The sequence below is a fragment of the Cyanistes caeruleus genome, chromosome Z (assembly GCF_971803275.1).
Source record: "Cyanistes caeruleus chromosome Z, bCyaCae1.hap1.1, whole genome shotgun sequence".
In the NCBI taxonomy this organism is placed as follows: Eukaryota; Metazoa; Chordata; class Aves; order Passeriformes; family Paridae; genus Cyanistes; species Cyanistes caeruleus.
The window spans coordinates 52,770,212-52,798,130 of NC_141732.1; the positions used below are offsets into that span (position 1 = coordinate 52,770,212).

Consider the following 27,919-nt stretch of genomic DNA (forward strand, 5'->3'; position numbering starts at 1 on the left):
GAAAATTAAAATCACATTGGAAAAGTTCACAGAAAGCTGTTTCCTGTAGGAAACACCCCATGGCATGGCAAAAGAGATTCCTCTCCCTAAGTGAAATGAAGCAAGGTTCTTACAAGTGACAAACAGACTAAAAATTGCATCATTTGTCTCCCTGCACTGTTGGTGGGAAGGAAAAAAGGGCTGGGGTGGGGGCAAGGGAAAGGTGTTTAAAATGTTTATTTCAGTTCTCATTATCCTCTTTTAATTCTGTTAATATTTTTTTTTCTTTATACCTTTGAAGGTTTTGAGCCTGTTTCGCCCTTAAAAGTATTTCCTTCACAATCCTTACCTCAGCTCATGAGGCCTCTTTTTTTTTAAATTGTTCTTTCCCCCTCCCCTGCTCACCTATAGCAGAGGAGAACGAGTGAATGATTTTTCATGGGTGCACTGTTATTCAGACAATGTCAAACCATAACACTTATATCACTGTTTAAAAACCTGAGGTTTACATTCATCAACTGGCATAATTTAAAGTAAATTTCTAAATAGGCAGACTAGCCTCCTCTTTTTCTAAACCATTTCATCCTTTTGAAACTAGGTAAGTCATTTTAAAATCTACCATATCATTAACATTCTTCCACACATGTCCCAGGGGGATGACTGTACAAAATCCATAACATGGAGCAGTCAACTGTCATCAAGCATTAACTAAAACAGAAAACAAATCAGCTTGGCACCTCTTTCTTCAGGAGTGTTTTAACTGAGCAATCCCAATCCCATGAACAACCTCAGGAGCTGCTGTTTTACTTTCCTCAGTACTAATAGCACTGTTTATCAGTTTAACTGGCAGACACAGCACTGAACTTTGCTATTTTTCAAGTCATTTGGTTTAGACTATATTCAGTTTAAACTGTATTCGAATTACAGTATTTTTCTCAATGTCATTTAGCAAACATTTCTGCATCTCCTTGACACTCCTGGCTTTCACTTCTTGATCTGTTTTGTTTCCAAAACAAGGTACACAATGCCTTACTGTTTATTGAAATTGTTGTCAAATACCACTGATGTTATAATTGACATAAACAACACAGCTTAGAAGTGGTTAAGTGTGACTCTTGCAACAGGTTTTGTGAACGAGTACATACTTCTAATCTGCTTTTTGCTGTACATCACTGTAAGCATAGCAAGAGAATAAGATAAACAGAAATTCAATAAATTATTTCACTTAATGGTAATGGATTAGAATAAAAATACATAGAACCTGACAGAAATTATTTTTTCTGAGATGCTATGAGTTTAAAATTGGTGCAAATGTTAGCTCAAAAGTAGCATTTGTAACAATTATTTTAGTTGAATGTATTTCTCATCTTTCAAAATCGCTCATTATTTCTGTATCATATGACACCAAAACCCTCTAGGAAAATGTATTTCAATCACTCAACAGCAGTCTTCCAGAAAGACTGTGTAAGAATCCATTTCATTCTGCTGCTGCAGCTTTCTGTATTATAAAGTTCTTCCAAATTCCAGTATACTCTTGTCCATGCAGTCAGGCAAGATGGAATGGCAAAAGGCAGAGGCAAGCAGAAGCTTGACTTCAGCCCCACAGTGTGCCTGGTGAAACAGATCCTTTCTGTATTGTTCCATCCCTGCTGCAGAGGGGCCATGGCACAGTATTTTAATCCTCTTCCTGGCAGACTGAAAGCTCATAATCTAGCCCTGAGGTTACAAAGATCAAAGAGAAGCAGATATTAAAAAACTGACTAGAAAGAACTCAGATTCTGTAATTGCACTAAACTTGGCTTTCCTATGTACCTACACATCATTTTTACTCTAAATCATGCTGTGTTTGTTCATAAATTTATATATATTATTAAAATCAATCAGAGAAATAGAAAATATTCATTTTCTGCCATTCCCTGCGTTTCTTAAATATCTAAGTCTGGTAGGGCATTTTATTATTGTCAATATTATGGACTGTTTTGTGGTTGGTTTGCCCCGGGTTATCCCCACCTCTTCCCACTGTCACTTACCCAAAACACTTCCCCCCATGTTCCAGAACACTCAGTGTCAGCCTCCCCTTGATGAACCTTGATGAACCAATCATCTCAGTTTCCCAATTATCTGTCAGTTTAACCCAACCCCTTATTCCAGGACCTTCACTGTCAATCCCACCTGGCACCTACCTTTTTTGCTGGAAGGTTCCCCATCAATCCCCATGCTTTGGGACCTCACTGAGGTATTTGATCTGTACCCTCCCCCTGTGTTCCCCTATTGGTTTGTGAAATGTATACCCTGCCTTGTATCCCTCCCCTAGGATTCCCTGGTTGATTGCCGCATTGTATCCTCCCACTGATCCTTTCCTGTTTATAAGCTAGTGTTTCACCCTATTCTTGGTGTTCTGGTCCCTGATCCCCTGAAGGCAATAAACTCTCTAGGCTTCATACCAAAGATCTCTCTCCGTCCTTTACTCTGATCCCTGGTGCATCTTACCATCCAAAAGCCGTAGAGTGTGGTGTACTGACCCACATTCCTCCCTGCAAGCTGCATCCTGGACTGCCCGTCTCTCTGGGGGCAGCCCCCTCCTGTTGCTGTGCCAGGAGCCAGCCTGGCTGAGAAAAAACACTGGTGTGGCGACATCTAAGAATAGTTCAGGCCTTACTGTTAGTCTAGCTAACAAAAATTTGCACGGAGAAAGCCATTGTATTGACGTTTATCCTAGAAATGTCATGGTTTCTGAAAAATAACTTTAAATTAATGCATGGTCTCCAAAACTCTGAAGCACTTCTGTCGTCTTATATTTGAGAAACTGATATTCACTTTACAGTAAACTAAATTCATAACACATTCACTAAAATTTAAAGCAAAAGAGTATTCTTGTGTTAATCACAAATTTAACAATAACTTCTCACAACATAGACAAAACACACTACATCTGATTTTCGCTGGTACAATTTCAAGTGGGTTTCTAGTCTCTAGACTCAAAATATGAAAACATTTGGCTTTTGTACAGAGATGGTCCTCATGGTTACTCTAGCTGAACTACAGCTTTTAAATTTTCCCCTTAAATTAAGACCTGGGTTAAATTTACTACCCTACCTCATTGCTACTAGGGTACACATAATGAGGTAGTGCTCCATGTACCAAGAGAAACCAAATGACAATGGCATGACAAGAGGGAGAAGCAATCTTCCCGTTGCTTCTTGCAGAAGCAAGAAAAGGGTGGCCATACCATCAGGAAGTGGCCTTTCCAAGGCCATTCTAGAAAAGGACTTGTTCCAAATTTTCTTTTCTGCTTACATTTCTTCAGCTAATATTAACTTTCAACACAAGTGCTAGTGATTAAGCTTCTACAGTCCTGCTCACTGGTGATTGTTTCATAAAAGGAGCATGACTAATGCAATATAACCAACACCTCCAATTTAGAAAAGCTGGCCATACACGCAAATACCACACTGCATTAATATCTACCAACACTATTAAACTGCAAGCGGAGAAACAAATTGTGGAAACTCTCTGAAACAACCACTAATCTCAACAGATTGTCAAACTGTTTTTCTTTCCAAAGGTGATAGTATATACTAGTTGATGCAATTTTTTAGAAACACAGAATTAGGTTTCATATGTTCCACGACAATTTGAATAAAAAGGAGAGTGGTAGCTAATTTGTCACAGTCAGATTTTTATCTAAACAGGAACAGCAATTTACACAGTGCATTAGCATTTGAAAGAGAAGGCCTGATTCCCAGGAGTGCAGTTCCGGGTTTGAATTGGTATAAATTCAGTGAAATCACCAGATTAACAGAATATTTACTGTAATTCAACAAATTTAGCCTTGAATCATGTAATAGGAGTATAAAAATACTTTAAATAGATGTATAACATGTTGTCTTTGAACTATTACTGAATGTTCTCCTACAAATTGAATGTAGGCTTTTACAAAAGAAAACTGGAAACCATGCATTCTCATATAAATCTAAAATTTTCTTATTTTCTATTCAGCTTAGAAAGTTACTATTTGAACCATTGCATTGCCTTTCAGCAAATGCAATGCAAATTCACGCATAATGCTAATTGACAGACACAAAATTGCCCAGAAGACAACAACTGAAACCCACACTGAAGAATGCGACTTAGGATGTCCAGGGTGGTACTGTAATACTGGGATCACAATAAGGTACAGTAGAGAGGACACTGAAGGGTACAATATACTTTTATGGGACAACATTGAGTGTCAGCAGTAGAAAGCTGAAGTTGCCAAGGAGACCTGGATGTCTAATTTGATATGAGGAACAAGGTTTCTGTAGTGCAGAAAATCCTATCTTACGCTTACATTAAAGGCAGATGAGACTGAATGCTACCCTAGCACCTTGTATCCTGCCCACCTGTATATTGACTCCCTGTAAGTCACTTCACTTCACTTCACTTCAGTAACACTTCCTCCACTGACTGCCCATAAATCTGGAAATAATCTTCTTCTGCACAACAGTATTGTAAAATAACAGATGAAAAAATTCTACAATTCCTAGATTACCTCAGAACAGAGGTGGGAGGTGAAATAATGCTCCTATCCCAATCCCAGTAGCCCCACCTCATCTCAAAGATTCCTCTGCAAATTCTAGGGATCTAACTATGCTCCATAGGCTCATCGCAGCTGTACTCATTGTGGGCCCGGACAAGGAGACACATTGTTTTTGCAAACACAAGAAACACTGTAATGTATTTCTGTCTCTCACTTGCCTCACTTCCAAGTCAGCCATCTTATCATGAACTGCAAAGTAATGATTTATCTTCCATTTTGTTTCTCCTGCTGAGCTATGAGGCATTCCCTTCAACACATCTAATATCATTATTGTTAAGGATCCATAAAGCATTTCATCATAAAGTGGAAAGGCTATTCTACAAGGAAATGGTATAAAGATAATACTTATATTTGAGGCTTTAATTTGCTTACAATCTGTTCAATATTCATCTTTTATGCTTATCTACTAAGTTGCCTGCCTTTCTGCTGATCTAGGAAACAAAAAAGCAAGAGCAAAAGCAAAGTTATTCATATTCTCCGTAATGAAGTAAAGTGAAAGTGACTCACTTAAATCAAGAGTTATACTACTGTATAAGTTTTAGATTAAAATAAGACTATTACATCTGCTGATGCTTTGTAGCTTCATGAGTTAAACAATGAAATAAAACCCTTCAACCTGCAGCATTCTAACTTAGTCTTTGGTTTTGAAATAGTTTGGTTTTAACTCATTAAGAGCATAGTTTTAAAAACAGGAGTTAATTTGTATTAGTATTCAGAAGATGCAAACAGTTATTCACATGTAAAAACCATAGCATTCTGTGTATAAGGACTTGTAAATCTAGTGGAAAAGTTCACAACTCCAAAAGTATGTTAAAATTCATTTTCCCTTTTCACAAGCTCAAAGTAAATTCTTCATAACATACATAAATATTTAAATTATTGAAGTATTTCACAGATAGAATGCAAGAATGCCAAATCCTACACAATCTCTATACATCCATCAAGCCAGAAGAAGAAACCTAATTTTTCTGAGACACGTCACACAGCTCTCAGATTTGCTTTCCAAAAGTTTTCAGAATTACTTGATGACATCATACAATATGCTGAGTAGTAAGTTTGATTACATAGCAATTTTGTAATGCTGCAAAAAACAATTGTACCAGCCCAAGATTAACTGCACATTATTCAGCTTACAGACTCAATGTCACAGTTAATAAATCTTTTAGAAAGTTGCTAAAACTATTGTAATTCATTATATCTCTTTTCCCACAAAAACTATTCTCAGAACTTTTGACTAAGTTTATACCAAATACAATCTAGCCTCTTGTTGCCTTCAGAAAGGCATTACATTCCTATAACACAGTTTCAGAAACTGCTGGTGATGATGATACTGGAGTGCACCCAAAAATCTATAGATTGCCCAGAAAATGTGCAAATCAAATCATTCTAATTTCCTTACCAATTTTTACAGATTTACATGCCATAATAATAAAATTTGAACAATAAGCAATTATTGTATGCCGGCAGTCTAATGGACCTTTCACAAAGAGTCAGCAAACACTACTATTTAAAATTTTGATTTGAACAGGTAGACAAGTAGAAAAGAGTTGTCAGAAGACATAAAGAGAGAAAGGCATACAGAAGAGAAATCACTGGAAAAAAAATGCTGGAAACTAGTCAGGAGTTTAGTAATTTATAATGCCAAATAAGGTTGATACAAGAAAAATAGCATATGTCTTCTTTGTAAGACAGATTGTTACAAGAACACAGCCCATATTACTAGGGCTAGAATCAAAACTGTTTTTTTAGATACAGGTGGACATTAAATGGACTCTCAAAATTAACATGCTAGCCCAATACTTCCAAATGCGTACTGTTCAAGAAGTATGGTTTTTCAAAAGCAGAGGCAAATTTATGAACATAACAGATACTGAGAAGGTGACTGAGTATCACATCTGCAGACACATACACCCTGCACCAGTGGAAGTCAGTAGTCATGGACAAAGTCATTACTGAGAAGTTCCTAAAATCAAGTAAGATTTTGTTCTTGAAACTGCATCCTGAGCACTGACACTCACAGCTCTCAAAAGTGAGCTACCTTTTCTAATCTGCACATGCAAAATCCCACCAAAATAAGAGCACATTATAGTTTCTACTAATATTCCCTTTTGCTGGCCTGGAGGAATTAATCTTTGAAAAACTGTCCCATTTGTTCTGCATCTCAAAGGAGGATGAAGTAAATCTGTTCTGTCTCTTATTTGTCTAATAATACCTGATTGTCTTTGAACAATCTGTATTCACCCTAACTCCCTCACCTGTAAATTACCCCAATTAGTTCCCCTTGTCTCAGGTAATTACTAAGGTTATAAATGCCTTCGCAGTTTCGAACCCCTGCCAAATATAGAGGCCAGGAAGGATCATGCAAAACCTCAGTAAGTCCATGATCATCAAAGCACATAAAATTGGCAGCTTTACACACACAGGGTATAAGAGTATATGTGTATACAGTAGGGTGCATATACAACAGAGTGTGGGATGTCAAAACTTTCATTTCATAATTTTGTTGGATGTGAAGAGAGGATATGAGTTGTCCGGGATAGTAGAGGATTGAAAAGAAGTCCCTCACTGAAAAATGTTGTGTGTTACTGTTAGGGGTTTATTTCATTAACAGATTCTTAAACTACATTGCTGTCACATTGACAGGTGGTTTTTTTTCAAATACTAGTAACTAAAATCTGCTTTTTTTTCCTGTCCTTTCTTATTTTAACAAAGAAAGCAGGGGGTAACAATTTTAGGTGCTGTGAAATCTGGGTGCACACAGTAAGAAACTGCAGCCTTTGTAATAATTTCAGTGAAGTACTTTGGTTGTCAGAGTTCTCAAGAGCCCTGTTCCTCCCTCTCCTGACAGTGGCAAATTTAAAGTATTGACAGACACAGAAAGACAGACTTTAATCTCCTCATTTTCTCTTCTGAAGACTTTCTTGGGTGCTGCTGAAGGAAGGTACTTGCAGTAATTATCAACAAAATTCTATTAAGGATTCAGGTATCACTGTTGATATGTTAAAAAATTCACTGCTTGGTGGAGCTTTCTTCATGCTTGATTTTTTCCTCAACATAAGGTGGCATCCACTTACAAAAAACTGGTAGACAAAAAAAAAATCAAGGAAAATGTCAGATGGAGCAACATGACGCATGCAAAAATGAACTGAAATTATCTCTGAACAGAGAGATCCAGCTGGAGCTCAGGAAAGAAAGGAGAGTTTATCACCTTAACAAGAAGAGGCAGCCAGCTCAGGAGAACTACAAGGATGTTATGAGGTTATGCAGAGAGAAAATCAGAAGGGCCAAAGCGCAGCTAGAATGTAATCTGTCTACTGCCATAAAAGACAATGAAAAATATTTTGGTAAACATTCACACCGAAAGTAAAGCTAAAGCCAAAAAGTAAAGTAAAGCTAAAAAGATCCTCCATCCTTAATGGGATGCTGTGGGGAAACATAGTGGACATGGTGTGGACAAAGTATGAGGAAAAGGCTGAGGTACTTAACTGCTTCCTTCACCTCAGTCTTTAAAACCAGTTGTTCTGTGAGAACCAGTCCTTTGAGCTGGAAGATGGATAGGGAGAAGAAGGAAGACCCCACAATCCAAGAGGAAATGGTCAGAAATCTGCTACACCAATTAGACACACACAATGGGACTGGGTGAAATCCCTCCACTTAGGGACCTGGTGGAAAAGCTTGCTCAGCCACATTGCCTCATTTACCAGCAGTTCAGGCTAACTTGGAAGTTGACAAATGTTACACCCATCTTCAAGGTGGGTCAAAATGTGAACTCAGGAACTACGGGCCTGTCAGACTGAGTGCTAGGGAAAGAGTCACTTTCTCTCAGTGCCAAGGAAAGTCATGGAGCGGATCATCAAACCACATGTGCAGTACAGTGAAATGATGAGGCCCAGCCAGCAGGGGTTTGTGAAAAGCAGGTGCTGCTTGACCAACAGGATCTCTTTCTGTGACAAGATGACTTAGTGGATAAGGAAAAGGTTGTATATGTTGTCTGCCTGGACTTTCATAAAGCCTTTGATGGCATTTTACACAATATTCCCCTTGAGAAACTGCGGTTTCCATGGTTTAGACAGACACACTGTTCACTGGGTAAGAAATCTTCTGCAAGACTGGGCTCAGAGTGGTAGTGGATGTAATTAAATCCAGATGTAATGACCAGCCCGGGTCATTCCCCAGGGCTCAGTACTGGAGACAGTTCTGTTGAATAATTTCACTGATGATCTGGACAACAGGATCAAATGAACAGTCAGTCATTTTAGAGATAACACCGAGCTGGGTGGGAGTGTTGATCTGTTGGAGGGTAGAAAGTCTCTGCAGAAAGATGTGGAAAGGCTGGATCATGGGCCAAGGCCAGTGGTGTGAGTATCAACCATAGCAAGTGCTGGGTCCTGCCTGTGGGTCACAACAGTGCCAGTCAGCATTCCAGGTTTGTAGGTCAATGTCATCCAGGCCTGTACCAGCAATAGTGTGGCCACCAGGAGCAGGGCAGGGATTGTTCCCCTGTACTCAGCACTGGTGAGGCAGCACCTTGAATTGTGTGTTCAGTTTTGGGCCCCTCACTCCAAGAAGGTCATTGAGGTGCTGGAGGGAGACCAGAGAAGGGCAATGGAGCTGGTGAAGAGTCTGGAGCACAAGTCCTGCAAGGAGTAGCTGAGGGAGCTGGGGATGTTTAGCCTGGAGAAAAGGAGGCTCAGACACTTATGGGCATGGTTTAGTGATAGCCTCAGCAGTATTAGGTTAATGGTTGAACTCAATAATTTTAAACTACTTTTCTCACCTATATGATTCTGTAAAAATTAATTTCCCATTCCTTCTTTTGACAGCTGTAATCTGAATGTTCTTCCAAACACATCTCATTTCATCAACACTTAAGATGCTCTGATGGAATAATTACAGCAGCACTCCATAAGCTACCATGTTAAAACAATGTTATTTCATTTATGGATTCTAGTAATTAAAGTTCATTTTGGGTTGTGAACATAACTACCCACAGACCAGCTTTACCTTCTCAATGGATAACGCCAACATTTACACACTTAGAAGTAAATTAAAACACAGTGTGGTTGTGTCATGGCAGAAATTACACTCATTTTTGTTCACCTAGGTTTTTTGATAACACAAGGTGAAACCATGACATCAAAGAAATATCTGTAAACTCATCACTGAAGGACCAGGGCACTTAATCGAGCAAGTGCCTGGAAGGATGTTTACTATTTCAGGAGATGTGTACTCGGCTCTTCTATAATCAGACCTCCTGACAGACTCAAAGCATGCTTCACTCTGCAATTACATTTTCTTCCCTGCAATCAATATAATGGGGTGGTATCTATCTCCCCCCAAACATGCATACTGCAAAGCCTCCCTGTTCTTCTGTGATTTTAATAAGGTAACATGGGAATAACTTCATCCAAATCCTATATATAGTATATAAGGCATATTGGCAGCCATAATACATACAGAAACAAATCTAGCTATATACTAAGAGTAACCATTTCTAGCAAAATGCTAAGATATGCAAAAGTGCCACAGCCATTAGGTATCAAAACAAAAACAACCCAAAAAAAGGAATTTTTTTGAGGGGGATACCCTCCCTAAATGATCATACCAAAGAACTGAAAAATTATGCATAACCTATGAACTGACATCTGGCCTATTAGTCAGAACACTACTGTTCTTGGGGCTGTTTGACAAGTTAGGAAGCATTAATACTTCAAGAAGGGGCAAGTGGCACACTTACATGGTGTCTGCTGGTATCAGTTACTTGGGACTGCAGTACATGCACTCCCTAGTTATATGCATGCATCATTAAACTGCCAAAGTTGTCACCTCATGTCCTTTAAGATATGTATTGTCTCCCTTGCTGTAGTTTTCCCATAAATTACAAGAGGAATTTGTCCAGCTGTTGCTTCCAGGAAAAGATTGTACCCATATACTTCTTTACACCTCTTACACCTTCTGGGTTGAAGGAAAATGGATTGGTTAGCATATCAGACAGCTAATTCATAGGTTAAAACCTGTATGTGAGGAGTGATTAGTCTAAGCAATCAGGTATAACACCCAAGCAATAAATAATGTTGAACTTTAAACTCTAAATATATGTTTATAGTTAACACACTTAGTAACTCCCCAACTCATATATTTAGTAAATGCTAATACAAACCAAGAGAAAAACATACAAGAAGAGAATAATGTATACCCTGATTTGGTTGTTATAGAATGTAAACAGTTTCATGAAGCTTCAACACTGAACTTACCCTGCTCCTTATTTTCCTCCTTAAAAATAAACCACTGTGTCTGAACATTGGAATTCTGGTCTATTGTGAGCTGAGCTGAAATTATGTAGTGGATTCTGCACATTCTGGAAGAGCAAAAAGCTCCTGCTATCTTTGTGAGCTGGTTGAAAAGCGAAAACAGATTAGAAAAATAAGTTTTTCAACAGGCAGCAACACTGCTTTCACACCAGATTTGATGAACAAGTCCTCCCAGCAGCACTAACACCTGATACGCACATTGCATGGATTAGTAAGTTTTAGCCTGAGAAGAAGAAAAAACACTTTTTTTTCAGTTCCAGTAACTGCTGCAGGTATATTATCTAATGAAAACACAACTAGATTTCTCTAAGGAATGTGGAATTCATTTAGTGTTTCCATCAAACAATTATATGTTGTTCATCCATTATCTGAGAAGCACTAAGGCATATCCAGACCTGATTACATTTATTCTTAGCTCCAGATCAGACTCCACCACTAGGACAACAAGCAGTTCCTGATCTTTGCCCTACCATATCCTCGATGCAGGCATTTACCAAAGGGGTTTCTAATAACAATACAGCTACATTTACTTAGTATCTTGACAATCCTAAATCAGAATGTCTTTGATCACGAATGGAGACTGTTGCAGTGTTTCATATTAAAGGATAAATTTTCATAGATGTGTAAGAGAGATTTGCTGACTGACTTCTATTCAGACCACTGGGAGGTAAACAGCTCAATCCCCAAACACTGATCTGAAATGCATCCTTTCAAATACCATAATTTCAAAAGATGCCAGACTTTTCAATAACTAAGAAGCTTCTAAGAACAACAGTATCTTTTCCACTGATACATCTGTTAGTTAATGCTACTTTCAGGAAAATATTAGGTCTGCAGAAAGCAGAAGAGCTCAGTTTTTCACAGGAGAAAAATGCAGAGCGCTCCTAGGAGTAGTATCCCTTGAGCTGCAAAGCCAGTATTCTCTGGCACCTGACAGCGGGTACTTGGTGGGTACTTGAGAAACACAAAGTGTTCAGCTGGGCCCAGGGGTGAAGGGGGGCAGGAAAAGGGGAGGGTGGGGACAGTTTGGTGGGCTTCTTCAGCTTCAGGGAGGGACACTTTTTGCTGGAGCCAATGCAGCTGGGAAAAGGGAATTTGCCATCACCCACACAGAGCTGTTGCTTCTTCTTCTCCTTCTTCCTTCTTTGCTGGGGGGCCTCGCACTCTGTGTCCTGCTGGGACGTGTGGCAGTGCCAGCCACCGCCTCAGAGCTGCTGATCCACCTCAGCCACCGGCCCAGGATCTCAGCTCATCCCTGCTGCTCCAGCTGAGTGTTCCTCAGAGCCCTGCAGGAGCACCGGGACTGCCCACCCGAGGGGGTTTGTGAAGCAAAGCCTCTCCTCCATCCTTTCCCGTCTCAGCCAAGAAAGCTGTCACGGGGTGCCTGGTTCTGTTTTGTTGTTAATGCTGTAGTTATTGTTGTTTGTTTGCCTGGTTATACCAGTAAAGAGCTGTTATTCCTATCCCCAGATCTCTGCCTGAGAGCCCCTTGATTTCAGAATTATAATAATTCAGAGAGAGGGAATCTACATTTTCATGCCAAGGGAGGCTCCTGCCCTCCCTAGCAGACACCTGTCTTCCAAAATGAAGACAATTGCAAATGTAGAGGGAAACAGAATCTTTCTTGAATTGCAAATCTTGCTCATATGTGCCAAGTGCACAATGTGGTCTTTAAGTTATAGAACCATAGTAGTTTATTTAAGTGCATAAGGGAAATAAAAATCTCAGCTGCTTTTTGAAAATGTAATAAACTACACTATATATAGATAAACTAATATCTTTTCCTGGATGATTTTTATCATTAATAATGTTATCTCACAATCTAAATATCAGGAAGAGTAAATAAGTTGTTAGAACAGATTCTTGAAAGCCATTCCTCAATTACAGCAGAAGTTTCCTATTTTCCAAGGAATTTTTACAAGTTACCTCAAAGTGACAGAGAAGGATATATGGAATTCCCTCTTTCATATCCTTTATTAAATACATATTTCTTATTTAATAAAAGATTTTCTAAGATTACTCTTGATTAATTTGGTCAAATGACAAAGACTAACTAGAACAACCAACATTTGGAAACCCATTAGAAAATAACAATTCTCAGTAGTTAAAGCAACAAACATGAACTGAACATTAAGATGTTATTTCCTCAAGATCATAAGTAGTTCAAGAGGTTCCAATTCTCTAATTTAAAAAAAGAAAACCAATCAAATTCCACAAAGCCCCCCCAAAAAAACAAAAATCAAGAAAACAAACCAGAATGAATCGGAGAAAGTACTTACTACAATGTCTTCAGGAAAAGTATCCAGACTGAAGGAGCCATCATCAAACATGACTTCATAGAAAAGCTGAGATGTCACTCCTATGACTCTGCAACTATAGTATCGTGTATTTCTATGTTTCGTGATGACTGTCTGCCCAACTGTAATGGCTTTCCCACATACTTTAGCTCTCTTAAAAGAAAAAAGAAGAATTTGAAAGAAAAAAAAAATTTTAAATACCAGTTTACTCATAAAAATGTATCAGTGTATAAAAACAGGGTTGATAACAGCTCGCCATTCAAGAAAAAAATTTCAAATTAAATTAATTCAATCATGTTAACATAATTTCTTTTACATACAGAATTTCTCCACTTTGTGGGAAAAAAATGACACCTGAAGAATCAATGCATATTTCTACAACTGATGCTTTAAAACTATTCTGCATCACATCAATAATATATAATTAGAAAAATCTGTAATTTTGTTTGTAGAGTAATTTGTCGAATTTTCCTGAAGATATAAGATGCAATGAACCAAAAGTATGGTTGTGATTTTTTTTAAATGATGAGATTTTGAAGTACTGGATTTCTGTATGATTCTGTGTAATAGAATGAAATTTTGCTCAGTGAGATGCAATAATTAAATGCATATCAAGCTCTTGCAAGAGCTGTCTGCAACACCCTATCTGAGGAACTTTTTAACCTACATTGTGCAGAACTTTTGCTTTAAAGCTTCAAGCAGCACTGAATTGTGCAGAACTTTTGCTTTAGAGCTTTAAACAGCACTGATTACTCTTCATCAGTTACTTGCATAGTATATCAGCAACAATATTTTTTTTTTCACTTTCCACTTCTAATCCTCCCATGCTAAATATATCAATCAGAGGACTAGCAGGGTTGTTAAACTATGCAGAATTTCTACATCAATAACTACTTGATGGATTCTATAAACATAAAACAATGGAACTTTGTAGGAAGGCATCACTAAGAAGCTGACACCATGCAGACAAATGTTACATCTCAGCTCACAGCTACTGTATACCCATGAACCTTCCACTTTAAAAGCAACTTCCTCCACCGGGAAATATAAACTCAGTATCTTCTCATCCACACACAGAAGGCACCTCTTTCTTATGAGCTTGACTGTTCAGTATCTCACAAAGGTCTGTTGTTTTTATGTAAAGGGAAGCTGTTGTGAGTTTGGCTATACCTGAACAGTTGAACATTTCTAGTTATGTAAGATGCATGTGCACTGGAATATGTAAGGACATGAAATGTTTATATAGACTAGAAATGTTTATATAAACTGTGCAAGAATATTTTAATACACAATCCACACTAAAGTAATTATCAAATTTCCTAGCACTGCTTTTGAAACTTTCAAAGGCAGTAAATTCTTCAGTCAATATAATACTCTTAAAACTGTCTTATGAAAATCTGGTAAATCCTACAGCTGTAGGATTTTTATCAGTAGAATTGAAGCAAATAAAGAATAGCATCATTTCTTTTACTTAGATTTCAAATACCAGCAGTAAAGTGAATGCTTTGGCGTAAGAACCCACCATAAATGTGAAGACTTCTGATTTTGAGCTGACTTCCTGTCACTATTGGGCTTCTTTCCTGGACCTATTTATGGGAGTTATAATTTTAAAACCTCTCTGCTCCTGAAAACTAAGGGCATACCAAGTACAAATATTCTGTGCCATTTTTATAGGCAGTGCACTAAATCTCTGTGTGTCAGAGCTCTGCCTGTCACAGACATTTGTGGGATTTAGTTGAGGGCACCTCAGATAGTAAAACTCAATGATATTCCTAAAGCCTTTCAAAGTATATCTAGAAATAACATTCTAAGCACAATCACAAATTATTTAACCATTAAATGTATAACAAAATTGTTTCTTCTTTATTTTAACTATCTATAGGTAGACTAAGTATAAAAATTAACTACATAAATACAATTGACTGATATTATCATAGGAGCAATAAAATGTCCATAAGCATGTTTTATCTGATCTTGAAACATATGTAAAAATACATGTTAATTTATCTATTTTTTTTATTTTATCCAGCTTTTGGTGGAGGCAGAGGTGGAGCAGATGTAAACTAATTGATTTATTTCTATGAGATAGTAGAAATTATACTATGTGTGTATATATATAGTATATACATAGCATACATATATATACTAAGCATATATGTATGTGTATACATATACACTATATGTAAACACATACACACAGACACATATATATATACATATACACTATAGTATAGTATATAATCTATATTACAGAAACCCAAGAAGATATTGCACTATTAAAAGGTCTAACTCTTCTTTAAAAGAAGATGTAACTCTTCAGAGAAGATGGAGGGCAAATTATAATATTTTAAGAGACATTACAGATTCATTTAATGATAACATTTTCAGAGAAGGAGTGCCATTTCTCATTAGAAAAAGTAATAAAACACAGAAGTGCATTCTAGCTCAAGGAGGTTATTTTTTATCTTCATAGGATTCCTAATTTATTTCACAAGTACACTCTGTAACCGATTGCATGTCCCAGAAAACATTTCCTGACAGAAAATCTTAAGACTTTATTGATGTTAAGAATTTATTGATGTCATTTTTGACCAGAAATAACAGCTATTATGTAAGGGAGTCTATCAGATTAAGAAACAGCTGTGGTAGTTACCAGATTATTGAGAAAGCAGTAGTTTAAATAGCATGATTTTCTTTAATGGTACCAAAGCCAAGAATAAGCTAAGATAGTGGCAGAAATACAGAAACCAACCAAATACAAAGAAAGAAAATCACCATTTCTGTGTGCAAACTTCAAAAAGATAAAAGCAAAAATTACTTTCGCCTTCATTTTCTGTATGGCAGAAAGCAAAAACCTTAAATACATAAACTACGTGGATATGAATTCATAATAGCTATCTATCATGAAGTAGGTTTCTGATATACATCTAAATATCCAGAAAATTTCTCAAGCTACAATTTTTAATAGGGGATCCTAAAAGATCTGAGACTTATTCCATACAGGAGCTTAAAACTCATGTTGTTGTTTACTCCTCTGAATTCAAATTTCAGCATATTATACATGATGTTTCTAAAATAATTCAGCTCATGATTTTTGAATAACACCTCCTTCTGAAAGCGTATCTTAATCTTTCTGAGATGTTTGGGGGCTGGCAGTAGTTAGCAGACAGTGGCAAACAATGACACTCTATCACTAAGGTATTCAACAGAAAAAGGATCTACAGCTTCCATTGGACACCATCCCTTCATTCCCTTGTGTGGTACAGTGTTTCAGAACGGGCTGATAAAAGTAGAAGGTAATTTGAAGTAGCTCCAAGAAGATCATTATTCTTTCAAAGTTACTGGGGCTGTCTAGATAGCCCCTTCTAATCTCCATTTCCAAAGGAAATAGCTGTGAGTACAGGTTTGTCTCCAGCTGGCTTTCTCTGATCCACCAGGCTTATATGGATCTTTTGGGGCTGGGTTTTTTTCTGTTATAATAGTTGCATACAACTCCTTTTCCTCAGTTTTTTGTGTGAATGAGTTCTTTTAATCAAAACAAATCCATCTGCAGCATCTATTCTCAACTGTACTTCCATGTGTTCTTATAGTTTTGATGACAAAGATGTGTGAGGGGTATGTTTCATGCCCAGAGACAAGCACAGTCAAGGAGAAAAAAGGGAAAAAAAACCCCAAACCACAACATGTAAGTAGCAAATCACAGAGCCTTCATTGCATATTGGCAGTCCAATTTACATAAAAAATAACATATGCAATGACAGCAATAACCCAAAATAGAACCTATATAGAAAAATTGTTCTGCTAGAAAATTCTTGTGTTATTTCTAAAGCTATACCTTCAGAGGCTTAGTTTTGAGTCCATGAACATGGAAACATATTTTTGAAAAGTCGTATCAACATTTAAAAACTCCAGTTCATAGTATTTCTGTATTTACTTCATTTGGCAGCACCAGATGAATTAAAGGATTATTGCTTTCCCTTTTGATTTTCTCTTTGATGATTTTTCTTCAGAAGACCCCGCCAGAGTTTTCAATGACTGACATCAAAAAGGCACTCTAAAATACTGAAGACAATACAGAACCTGATCCCCAGTGAAAAAGACTTATGAAAGTATGTTGAAAAATTCTTCTTGTGTCCACAGGCATAAGTAAGTTGGATGCACATTGTACTTCATCACTACAATAGGCTCTTGACTGGGGTTAAGAGATACATGAATAATAGTAATAATACACAGTGATCTGTTTGGGTAGGCATTTTTTGTTGAGCGCCCTCACTGATTTACATTACAGTGATTAAAATACCACTATAGGTTCACAATTATAGGTGTCACAATTTTTCCTAATGCTCAGAAGTCATTCTTTGACTGTTGAGTTATTTGGTTTTGAATTTTTTTTTTTAAACTTGAAGAAAGCAGCAAACACCAAGTCAGTAGTCACTCAGCATTTAGATACAGTATTTCTGTATTAATGAAAAATCAGAGAATTTTATGTTTTTTCTTGAAACTAGGAGAAATAATAGTGTCCTTGCTTTATGAACAATGTTTCCTGTTAAATACCAGAAGAGATTTTTTTTCATACTGACAAGATAATCTATTTGACTCCTGTAAAAATTTGCTAAGTGAGTACAATATTACAGTCTGCATGATTCCCTGTTCTGCTTCTAAGCAAGGAAACTAAAACAACAGGAAAAAAAAAAAAAAGTTGATTAGAAGTAAGATACATTGCTATGCCTAATGGTGAAGAGCAATGTTATTTCTGCATGAAGGAATAGCTAATAGCTAAGAAAAGCATAACAAGAAAACCAATGGTGAGAAAACTTCCGAAGGCTTAAAGATGTGATTAGATTAATTATCCAAAAGACAGAGTATAAAACCAAGCATTTAAAAACATATGGTAATCTCCTTTGTCTCAAGAGTAAGCTAATACTTTTACACAGAAACATTCTTTAACAAAGTATCTATTCTTTCCAAATTTTGGCCCAATTGAAAACACCAAAAGCGTAACTTTAATCTCTCTTCTGCAAATCTAACTTTTAGCTGATCCATGGAGGGGAAAAAAAAGGTCGTAACAGTGAATCTTTTCAAAAAAGTTAGTGCTGAGTTTCAGGAAAGGATGTAATAGTCTCATTCCAAGACACTTTCCATGTCATTAACACAATCTCTTAAACAATAGCCGCACAAAATCCTGGCTTTTTGATGTTGATAGGGTTTCCTTTCTTCTCTACTACTTAATATAGGTCAAGAAAATCACTAAGAAAGCAGGGAATTTATGGGACTGAGGAAAATCCCACTACCTATATTATAAAGATTTGTCCCAAAAAGATACTAGAAAACATTTGGGAAATGTTTGCCCTGTTCTTACTGGCCATGAATTTAATCCATTAATATTCAACCAATGTTTTCAAAAAACCCCAAGGAGAATATCTTAAGTTGCTTGTACCGACAGAAGTTTGTTTGTTTTTCAAACTAAATTCATTTTCTTGGAAAAGGTATGAAGAAATCAAAACCACATAAAGTGTACTGGTTTAATGTGTTCATTCATTTTTGGAAAACAGAAATATTTTAAACCTTAACAACTCTATGGAAATTTTAAACAGGGATAAACAGTATGTCTCCCTTTTTAAAAATCACCTGCAGATTGAACACTCAGAACTGATTAGTTGGGAAGCATTGTAATTTAGTACACTTGGAAGAAAATCCTACTCTTCAGCAGACTTGATAAGTCTTATCATTAAGACCAAGGATTCATTGACAAGCTCTTAAAAGAACAACATATATAATACAGACATTACCTGGGTTTATGTCTTCCATTCTTAATGCATAAGGGAGAAAAAAAAATTGCAACTTGACTGACCAAGCAAGCTCTTTCCTTAATAAGACTATGTTAAGTCCTTCTGGTTTGCTAGGAAACAAAATACAGCTTTAAAAGCCCAAGATGAATAGCAAAAGTTCTCTCTTAACTGAGATAGTAACCGTTTATTCAAGTAAAAGACATTAAATTCTTCATTGTGTCTCATCTAAAATTAAAGGGCCCTCCTCAGCACAGAATAAAAATAAAAAGGCAGTAATAAAATGAATTTTCATGGCACGCCAATGTTACTTTGCCAGATGACAAAATAATTATAAATTGGATATTTTCAAGAGACTCTTTGGCTGCAGAATGAAGATTTTACATATACACCACATCCATTATCTCACATGATCTGTGAGTATTTGCAGGAAATTGTGATCTGGGTATTTATAATACACTTCAGGTTAACAAAACAGAGAACTCAGAGATTTGTTCTGGCTGTCAAAACAATATACTCAACAAGGACTTTAAATTAAAAAACGTGTTAGGCATATCAGGTATCACTTCTCCCAGGTAACAGCATAATGAAAAACTTTCAAGCTATAAAAGAGTGCTATACATAAAAATATGATAGACGGAACTATGATAATACATAGAGTGGATCCTTTCTTCCATTTTCTCTTTATATACTTTAATTCTGCAACTCCATTTTTTTAACAAATAAGAAAACATATTCCTTACCACATTTTGGTTGATCTTGTGCCTGAAACATGTGATGTAGACAACATATGGCCAGTCGTCAGGTTCCATCAGCACTCCTGCAGCATGGGCACAGGTAACATGGAAGGATGCTGGGCAGCGTCCATATGAACACTGAATGCAGGCACCAGAGATTTTCTTAACTCTCTGCCTACAGAAGATACATTTCTGTAGGAACAAAATAAGCAGAATATTTTCTGTATTACTCCAACTTAAATGGTTCCTGCAAGTAACTCAAAGACAGAAAAGTTACTTGTGATCCAATTATTACATTTTTCACCTTACAGTATGCACAGCAAAAAGAACAGCATTTATGAATTACAAGGCAACTAAGTAATATAATTAATACATAGCATTTTTGCCTTTTCATATAAATTGTGAAGACAATCTAGTCCAATGCTATAGCAAGAAAACAATAGATAGATAGATAGATAGATAGATAGACAGATAGATAGATAGATAGATATTTTAAAGTTTAATTTTAAATTCCATACTCTGAAAATTAACCTACTCTTCTAAAATTGGTACATCAAAAACCATCTACATGATTTGACAAGAAACAACAGCAAGACTCAAAAATAAAGAGAATAGGCCCAACTGAAATGTCAGGCTAAATAGGACTTCATACATCATTTAATTTAGTTCCCTGCTATGAAGCTGGACTAGATATATATGCAGACAGACTTTGTGAAATGGCTAATTTAACACATTCAGGAAACATTTTCTACAACATCCTCAGACAGCTTGTTACAGTGGAAAAATTTCCTCTAAGTTAGAGACATTATCTTTATTTCAAGCCTTTGCATAGTTCGACAGCTGAAGGCTGTTCCTAAGACAATTTTTTTTTCAGCCTGGTTTTCATTGGTTGAGTATTTAATATAATGTCAATACAGTAGGTTGTATTTCCTCATGTCATATACTCAATGTCATGTTAACAGCCTTAGTGGTATCAAGGCACATTGGTTTTTTTCCCTTTTGCCAAAATGAAGACCACATCAAAATAATGTCACTATTTTGTAAGTGACACAAGTAATGAGCCAATAGGAAAAGACGACAAAGTGTTATAAGCTAGGTCAACTATGTCTGGGGAATAAGTTCTAATATACTAAAAAAGACAAACACAACATGAACTGAACCTTGCCACTAATAAGGCATTAACAAGCACACCATATAGAATAATTATTTCAGTAACTTCTGTGGACAACTGTTTTATATCACATATGAGAATTATCCTCTGACAGCTCTTATCATGGCTACTAAACATGCAAATTTTATTGATTATCACAAAATTATCTCAGTTATTATAAACAGATTTTATGCAATGACACAAAACAATTCAATAAAACACTCTTGGAATATATTGCTTACTTTAATTTCCTCTAAATTTGCTGCCCACCAGTTTGTTAAACACACTCATTTGCCTATATTGAGAACACAAGTAAAAACAATTTTGATGTGTTTTTCCTGCATGATTAGTAACTTTAAGTGTTTACTGTTAACTCACATCTAATTCTTATTCAGAGGTGACCAAGGAACTTTGTTCTCCATTGCTTCTTGATTTTCAAATTCTGCATAAAACTGGAAGAAATTTTATTGTATAATTTAGCACTTAAATTGCTTCAGTGGCTTCTGGCATGCAGTCTGTGACAGAAGTAATACTTCTGGTAAAGGCTAGTCCTGTCAAGCTCACTGGTCGTAGCTCCTGTAACTACCCTGAATGTGAAATACTCTTCAAGTCCCACCTTCATGTTCACCCCTAGAAAGAAAACTGCCTGTATAGCTTTGAACAAGCAGAAATTAAAGAGTAGGGCCTAGCATCTGAACTTAGGAAAAAAATTTAGCTATCATTCACTAAAATGACTCAAATTCAGCTCACTCTACTGTAGCACCATTAGGCTTAAAAAACTAGTAAGAGGTAAAGATGATTTTGCCATCAAAAGAAATGCTTCAGACACTTTGCTCATATGCTGATTATCTTGTGGTGCATTTCTTTCATGCACATGAGATCTAAATTTTATATATACATAGTCAGAACCGACTAAGTGGAAATTCCAGATAGGAAATACAATTGAAATCTACTATGTGTAATATTGTGGAGGAAGCCCTACAGGGAGGACAGGCCTCCTCCCTGGAGATCTGCCCCCTAAGATAAGACAAAACTGCCTAGTCATGGTGACTCAGCTGTGGATGCCTTCCTGCTTCTGCCCCCCATGTTATCTCCCTGTTAACTATTGGTCATCTTATCCCAGACTATTGCTCCCCTTCCCAATTCTCTCCTTCCCTATAAAAACCCAGCTTTTGCCCAGCTCAGTGGTTAGACCATCCCTGGCCCCCTTCACTGCAGCCTGCATTAAAGACTCTCCGTGGAACGATACATGGTGTTCCCGTCTCTTGTCTGCATCGGCAGGGGTAACCCCAGAACGGAGCTGGCTGGGCTGAACAGAGCTGATCACAGAGCAGAAATCACTGCTAAAAGAGCTGATCACCCAAAGCCTTTGCCCGTGCTCCAAAGGGTTACCCCCGTCTGGAGACTGCCTGGAAACCCTGGATGGCATCTCCCCACCGGGACATCTATCTAGGCTGATGCTAGCAGAAGCTGGGGGTAGGACAAGCCTCCAGGACCCAGCCGCAACATAATATCTAGATATTGAGTTCACATAAATAACAGAGCTCCACTTGAATGCTTTTTCATACAGGTATACACAAACTCAACAATCAGATTAATGGAAGAAGAAAGACCACTTTTAAGTACTAAAAAAAATCTGAAAACAAAGGAAAAACAACCAACCTAAAACCCAAACAAAAAACCCCAGAACCAAGACTACACCCAAAAAAATCCCACATGTGTTCTGAAATAAACACCCCAAAAACGCAAAATGCAGAGAATGAGGAAAAGGAATAAAGTAACGTACAGCTTAACTAGCATTAACTGAAGAAATTGTAATGTTACAGCAGGAAATGTTGGTCCCCCTTAAATTGTTGGCTGCACACGCACAAGGGATCAAATATGTAAACATTACAATGTGGTTGTAAGTTTCACCTATATCTTACCAAAGTATTATAAAACCTTGGGAGATGCAAAAATCTAAAACTACACTGTGTGAGTAAAGTTCAGAAAAAAGATGAATTTACATCTCTATATATGTAGAATTGTTCTTTTAAATTAGTATTTTAAGGTTTATTACCTTACAAAAATAAAAAAGCTGAGAAAAATAAAAGCAACATCAAAGCAGCAAGAAATGCTGAAAGGGAAGCTGGAAATGTAGTCAAGGAAACTGAAAATGTGACAAATTAAATGGCATGGCCAAATCCTCAGAAATCAGAAAACTTCATCCCCCACTGTAAGAGAGGCTTACTTGACTGCTCTCTTCCAGCACAGGTTAACTTAATGAGACAGGTCTGACAAAGTGGTATGGTATGAGAAAACATTTCTCACAATGCTTTTCACAGTTTCAACTTGAAAGTACTGAAATAATTATTAAAAAACCAGCCGTCCAATTACTATTGACTATATTTTTATTTCAGTCATGTTGGTGTAAAACTAGTGTAATTTTGATGAATGGTAAAGTTGCTTCAAATTTATATAAAAGGAAGATTGCTTGGTCATAGGTATTTCTGTGAATGCAGGTCTAAGTTTCGATGATGAAAGTGAAAAATTTCCCATTTTTACCACGCAATAAATCCATCTCACTGCCAAATACAAAGAGAGTAATTGTTAACTCCAAACCCACATTCATTTTTTATACACTCTTCAGGTATCAAAAGGATTACATCATGGATACGAACAGGTGGAAAAATATTACTGTACTGCAGGAAAAGAAAAACTTCCCTATTTCTCTCTGTGCTTAAGGAATACCAGAAAAACTATGAAAGCCATTCTTTCAAGAATGCAGGACAACACACAAGATTTACAAATGAAGAAGTAAGTTTCTTATTTTATGTAAGATGCTGTGTCCTTTGTACAAGTATGACACTGAGAAGGATGATGCAGATGTATCCCAGCTTTACAATGACTCAAACTGAGGCATGAATTTTGAAAAGTACACATAGAAGTCCACTGTTCAAGCAAACTACAACTTGCATAACTGTATCAGGCAACATGGCCCCATTCAGACGTATGAAAAGGAGAAAAGGCCCCTTCATATTTGAAACTATACATTGAATAGTCAATCCACTTTAATTGAGAAATAAAATCAGATCACATAAAATAAAAGCTGAGCAAGCTATAAAAAATCTGTTTTGCATAGATGTTTGGAACATGAGCTGAACTACATACCAAATTGTGTGTTAGCTATAAGTACTAAACTGAATTGTGCTGTGTCTGGCCCATACTGGCAATTCTTCCCCTCCCTGGTTTGTGAAAAAAAATATATATCTCATCCTCTCACTTGGGGTTTTACAACATATGAGGGTTTTTTTCTACTTTTTTTCCTATGTTAATATTATTTATTATAGTGTGGTGATACATGAAAAAAAAAGAGAGGATGATGCAAATGTATAAAAAGTAAAAAAATTGAAACAACCTCACTGAAAGTGACCAAAGGAAAAAGGCATCAGAATCTCAAGAGAAGGCTGTGAAGATTGAGGTTTCAGTCTCCCCTGACTCTTCCTGAAGTCTTACTTTTGAAAGTTTGTAAAATGAAGGATTTGTACAGAACAGAACCAATCCCAAACTATTCCTGCAAAATAAATAGTCGAAACACCTCTCTGTCAGGGCAAACCTTGTATATAGGTACATAAGCTTGTGACTTGGGAAACGAACAAACCTGACATACCATGAACACGTTTTGTAAAATACAATAATGCTAATTCAATGCCCAAATGACAGTTTTTCAGTAGCTTGAAACTACAGCTGTTCCTACCAGCTCGAGCAATTCTAGACAGCTAGGAAGAATGTCATTTTGATTTAATGATTGCTAGATATTAGTGCAAAGCAGAGACTGGGGGGAAAATAGCTGAGGATCAATCTTTATCAGAGATCCAGATGCAAAATGAATTGGAGAATAAATAAAATCGTTTATATAACTGGAGATTAAGAATATAGGACAAAAATATGTCCTGCAATTTTCTAGATTGTGAAATGACCTCTTTCTGCCCCCCAAAAGAAAAATACTCTGCTGCAAATTAATTTCATCATCACAGAATAACTCTTTAATGTTAATAGTCTGCAAATCTATAAACAGAATGGATTTTAAAAAACAAGTTTGAGGAAACAGGATGTCAGCATTTTGCAAAAGACAGCCCACTGGTAACTTCAATAATAATTCTTATGCATCCTTATTTAAAGATTTAGAAACTGCTTCCCTCAAAATGAGTGGTATTTGCAAATAATATTCCAGTCCCTAAAAGGATCATGAATTAATCACAGTAGCAGTGTTTTCTGATGAAAGGATTTATGAAAATAACCAGAAGCTGAGGTCGCAGCAAAAAGCCAGGGATGGATTTTAGGAAACAATTTTGAGTATTGATTTCTTTCCAAAATGATTTCTCTATCTTGGAAATCACAATTACTTAAGTGAAGGAGATCACTGTAGTAAAGCATGAAATGCTACAAAAAGAAGCTATTTCAAGAGAGTCTCTAAAAATTACTAGATTTCTAAATATTACTAAAAATATTACTGAAATCCCAGAAGAGTTCTGCTTCTGCAGATGGTTAGTAACTGATGTACACAGTCTCACCCTCTTTTATATATTTGCCAGTTCTTTGCCTTCTGTATATAATTTGAAATACTAAGACAGAGACCGCATTAAAATCAGGAAAATGAATGAAAAATAACCTCTTTTTTCTATAATGTGTGCTTTATCGTATCTTCATTTTGAAATGAACTTACTTTGCTTCAGAACTTACATTACCAGACAAACAGTATTGTTATTATGTATGACCACACCCTAGATATGAAAAGTCAGTCCTACTGTAAGAAATAGTACCCACAGATACAAATATATTTTTAATAGAGCAAAGATTTTACAGAGAATATTGGCAGAGGGAGGTTCACAAGCTTATCAGCTGTTATAACCTGAGACTTACAGTATAAAATGCACAGTGAAACTAATTTTTCCTTTTCTATTCCGAAGCCAGAACATGGAATAAAAGTGACAAAGATTACAGCAAGGGTTGGCAGCAAGTTACTGGCACAAAGATTTGTTAACAATGCATAACACAGTCAGAAGATGCATACTATGAAGACATTTGACACATTATCTGCAGATCAGTGAGCACATGTTGTCTGCACAACCATCTTTTAGAATACAAAGTCAGCACTTAATTTTGGCAGAGAGCATGGTATGTTTCTATGGAAACAAACTCATTACTGTTTTTACATTTTTGTTTCCTTTTATTCCTGATTCATTTAAAACAAAATGAGTATTTGAGCTATGAAACTGACAGCATCCAAACACGTGAAGAAAGAGTTTGTTAGATGACACATTCTACTTCATTGTTCAGCATGTTCAGGCAATTATATAAAATTAACTAGAAATGTTGTTAGAGAAAGTACCAAGAGATTATTTTGCATCCCTCTGGTATTTCAGATGTAGTAACTGGTACCTCAGGGGAAAAAGCCCTAGTACTTCCAGAAAACTATCTGTGATTTCTTACTATTCAGTAAGTCTGTCTATAGTATAGGGCTATGGCAAATTAAAAATGGCAGACATTATCTAGATGTCGGCAAAATTCTTTTAGTTGTAAATTTCAGCAGAAAAGTAAACGTAACACTTATGCATCAGTAGCAATTACAGACAGTAATAGTACTCTTTAAGAACTCTGTGATAATGTAGTTTTGGGTCTACTCTCAATGAATGAACTTGTAAGTTGTTTCATTTTGAATTAAACATGAAAAAGATATTGAAATCGTGCCATACAAACATATTGATTTAAAATACAATTTTAACAGCTGATAAAAAACTATCAGGATTTGCCAAAATCACATAAATACAATATCCATCAATTATTTAAATCAAACTGTTAATGTACTAATAGGAAAGACAAAAATATAGTGCAGAGTTAAGAAAAATCTCATTTCTCCTGAAGCATGGATTGTGTGATTGTAATGAAAGAGTCGTTAAATGGTAGGTTAAAAGAGAAAGAAAAAGAATCAAAGAAAACAAAACACTTGGTGAAGAAGTACTTATTTTCAAAGTACATGAAAGGGATTGGGCTTCTGTGGTACAATGCACAGTAGTCTCAGTAACTAGTAAAACAAGCATTGTGAGGCAAAAGGTAAGAAACAAAATGCCCTGTTAGAGCTTCAGCTGTGGTGGCACTATCACCATATCTACGCCTATGTCATATCTTGAGAAATAAATTGCTGTAAGTTTATTTTAAGTATTCTTGAAGTTCTCAACTTCAGAACAACATTCCGCACCAAGCAGTGCCATTAAGTCCCCACCTTTTTTCAGGCTAGAGCAGCAAAATTAACAGTCTATACTGTCAGAGATACTCTGAAAGTACTCAAGATGTCTCTAATCCCACCATAGAGATCTACTGGTAAAAATTACATATAAACATATCTCTACTATCTCAATTTTACTACCTCAATTTTATTTACAAGTACTAAAAGGAAAACATTCAATCATCAACACCTTCTTTAAAAAGAAGAATCCCTACATACATAGGGAATATTCTGCTAGCACATATTCACTGAACACAAGAATAAATGCCTCTTTCTTCCAGATTAATTTATATCAGGTGATACTGAGAATTTATTCATCCTAAGTCTTCTTCTACCCACTTCATCTGCTTTCAGAAATAATATGTGACTGTGAGCCCAAACATCATAAGGAGACTCTCAAGATTTTATCTTAACTGTAGTTTTTACATATTCATGTATTTTTTTACGTGCATTTTTATCAGAGACAAAACAAATCTTTTTTTCCAGACAGTGTTTCTTTCCCTGTATGTTTGAAATGTTACAGGCCTTGCAGGGCTTTTTTTCCCCAAAATTTTCACCTTTTATCCTCCAGTTTGTACTATAACAAACACACAGGCTTAAAAAGACCTCTTCTTTTTAGAAGCCTGTATTCAGTGTATCTTTCAGGCATCCTGAAATGAACAAGAAATGATTGATTCTAGTATTGGAAGGGCAAAGTTTCAAGAAGATTAATACAGGAGGTTGGAAAGAATCTCCTCCCCTGAAGAAAAAATCTTCAGGAAGAAAGCCCTTTTACTAAAATTCTCCTTCTGATTTGCATAGACCAGTTTGAATAG

At 36.3% G+C, this 27,919-nt stretch overlaps 1 protein-coding gene across 11 annotated transcripts in view; it reads right to left on the reverse strand.

Annotated features, from left to right (window-relative positions):
* Positions 1–27,919, reverse strand: part of KDM4C (lysine demethylase 4C) — a 253,824-nt gene that overhangs the window by 13,335 nt on the left and 212,570 nt on the right. For 6 of the 11 annotated variants that reach the window (XM_086867884.1, XM_086867882.1, XM_086867886.1 and 3 more), the window contains 2 exons: positions 19,696–19,881; positions 13,149–13,319 (listed from right to left, as the gene is read on the reverse strand). In XM_086867884.1, coding sequence (XP_086724010.1) covers positions 13,149–13,319; positions 19,696–19,881 — 357 coding nt within the window. Of the gene's footprint in view, positions 1–978; positions 1,696–2,469; positions 2,585–9,372; positions 10,514–10,812; positions 10,952–13,148; positions 13,320–19,695; positions 19,882–27,919 lie in introns of those variants that run through there. The other 5 variants (XR_015280377.1, XR_015280376.1, XR_015280378.1 and 2 more) reach the window with 3 other exon arrangements.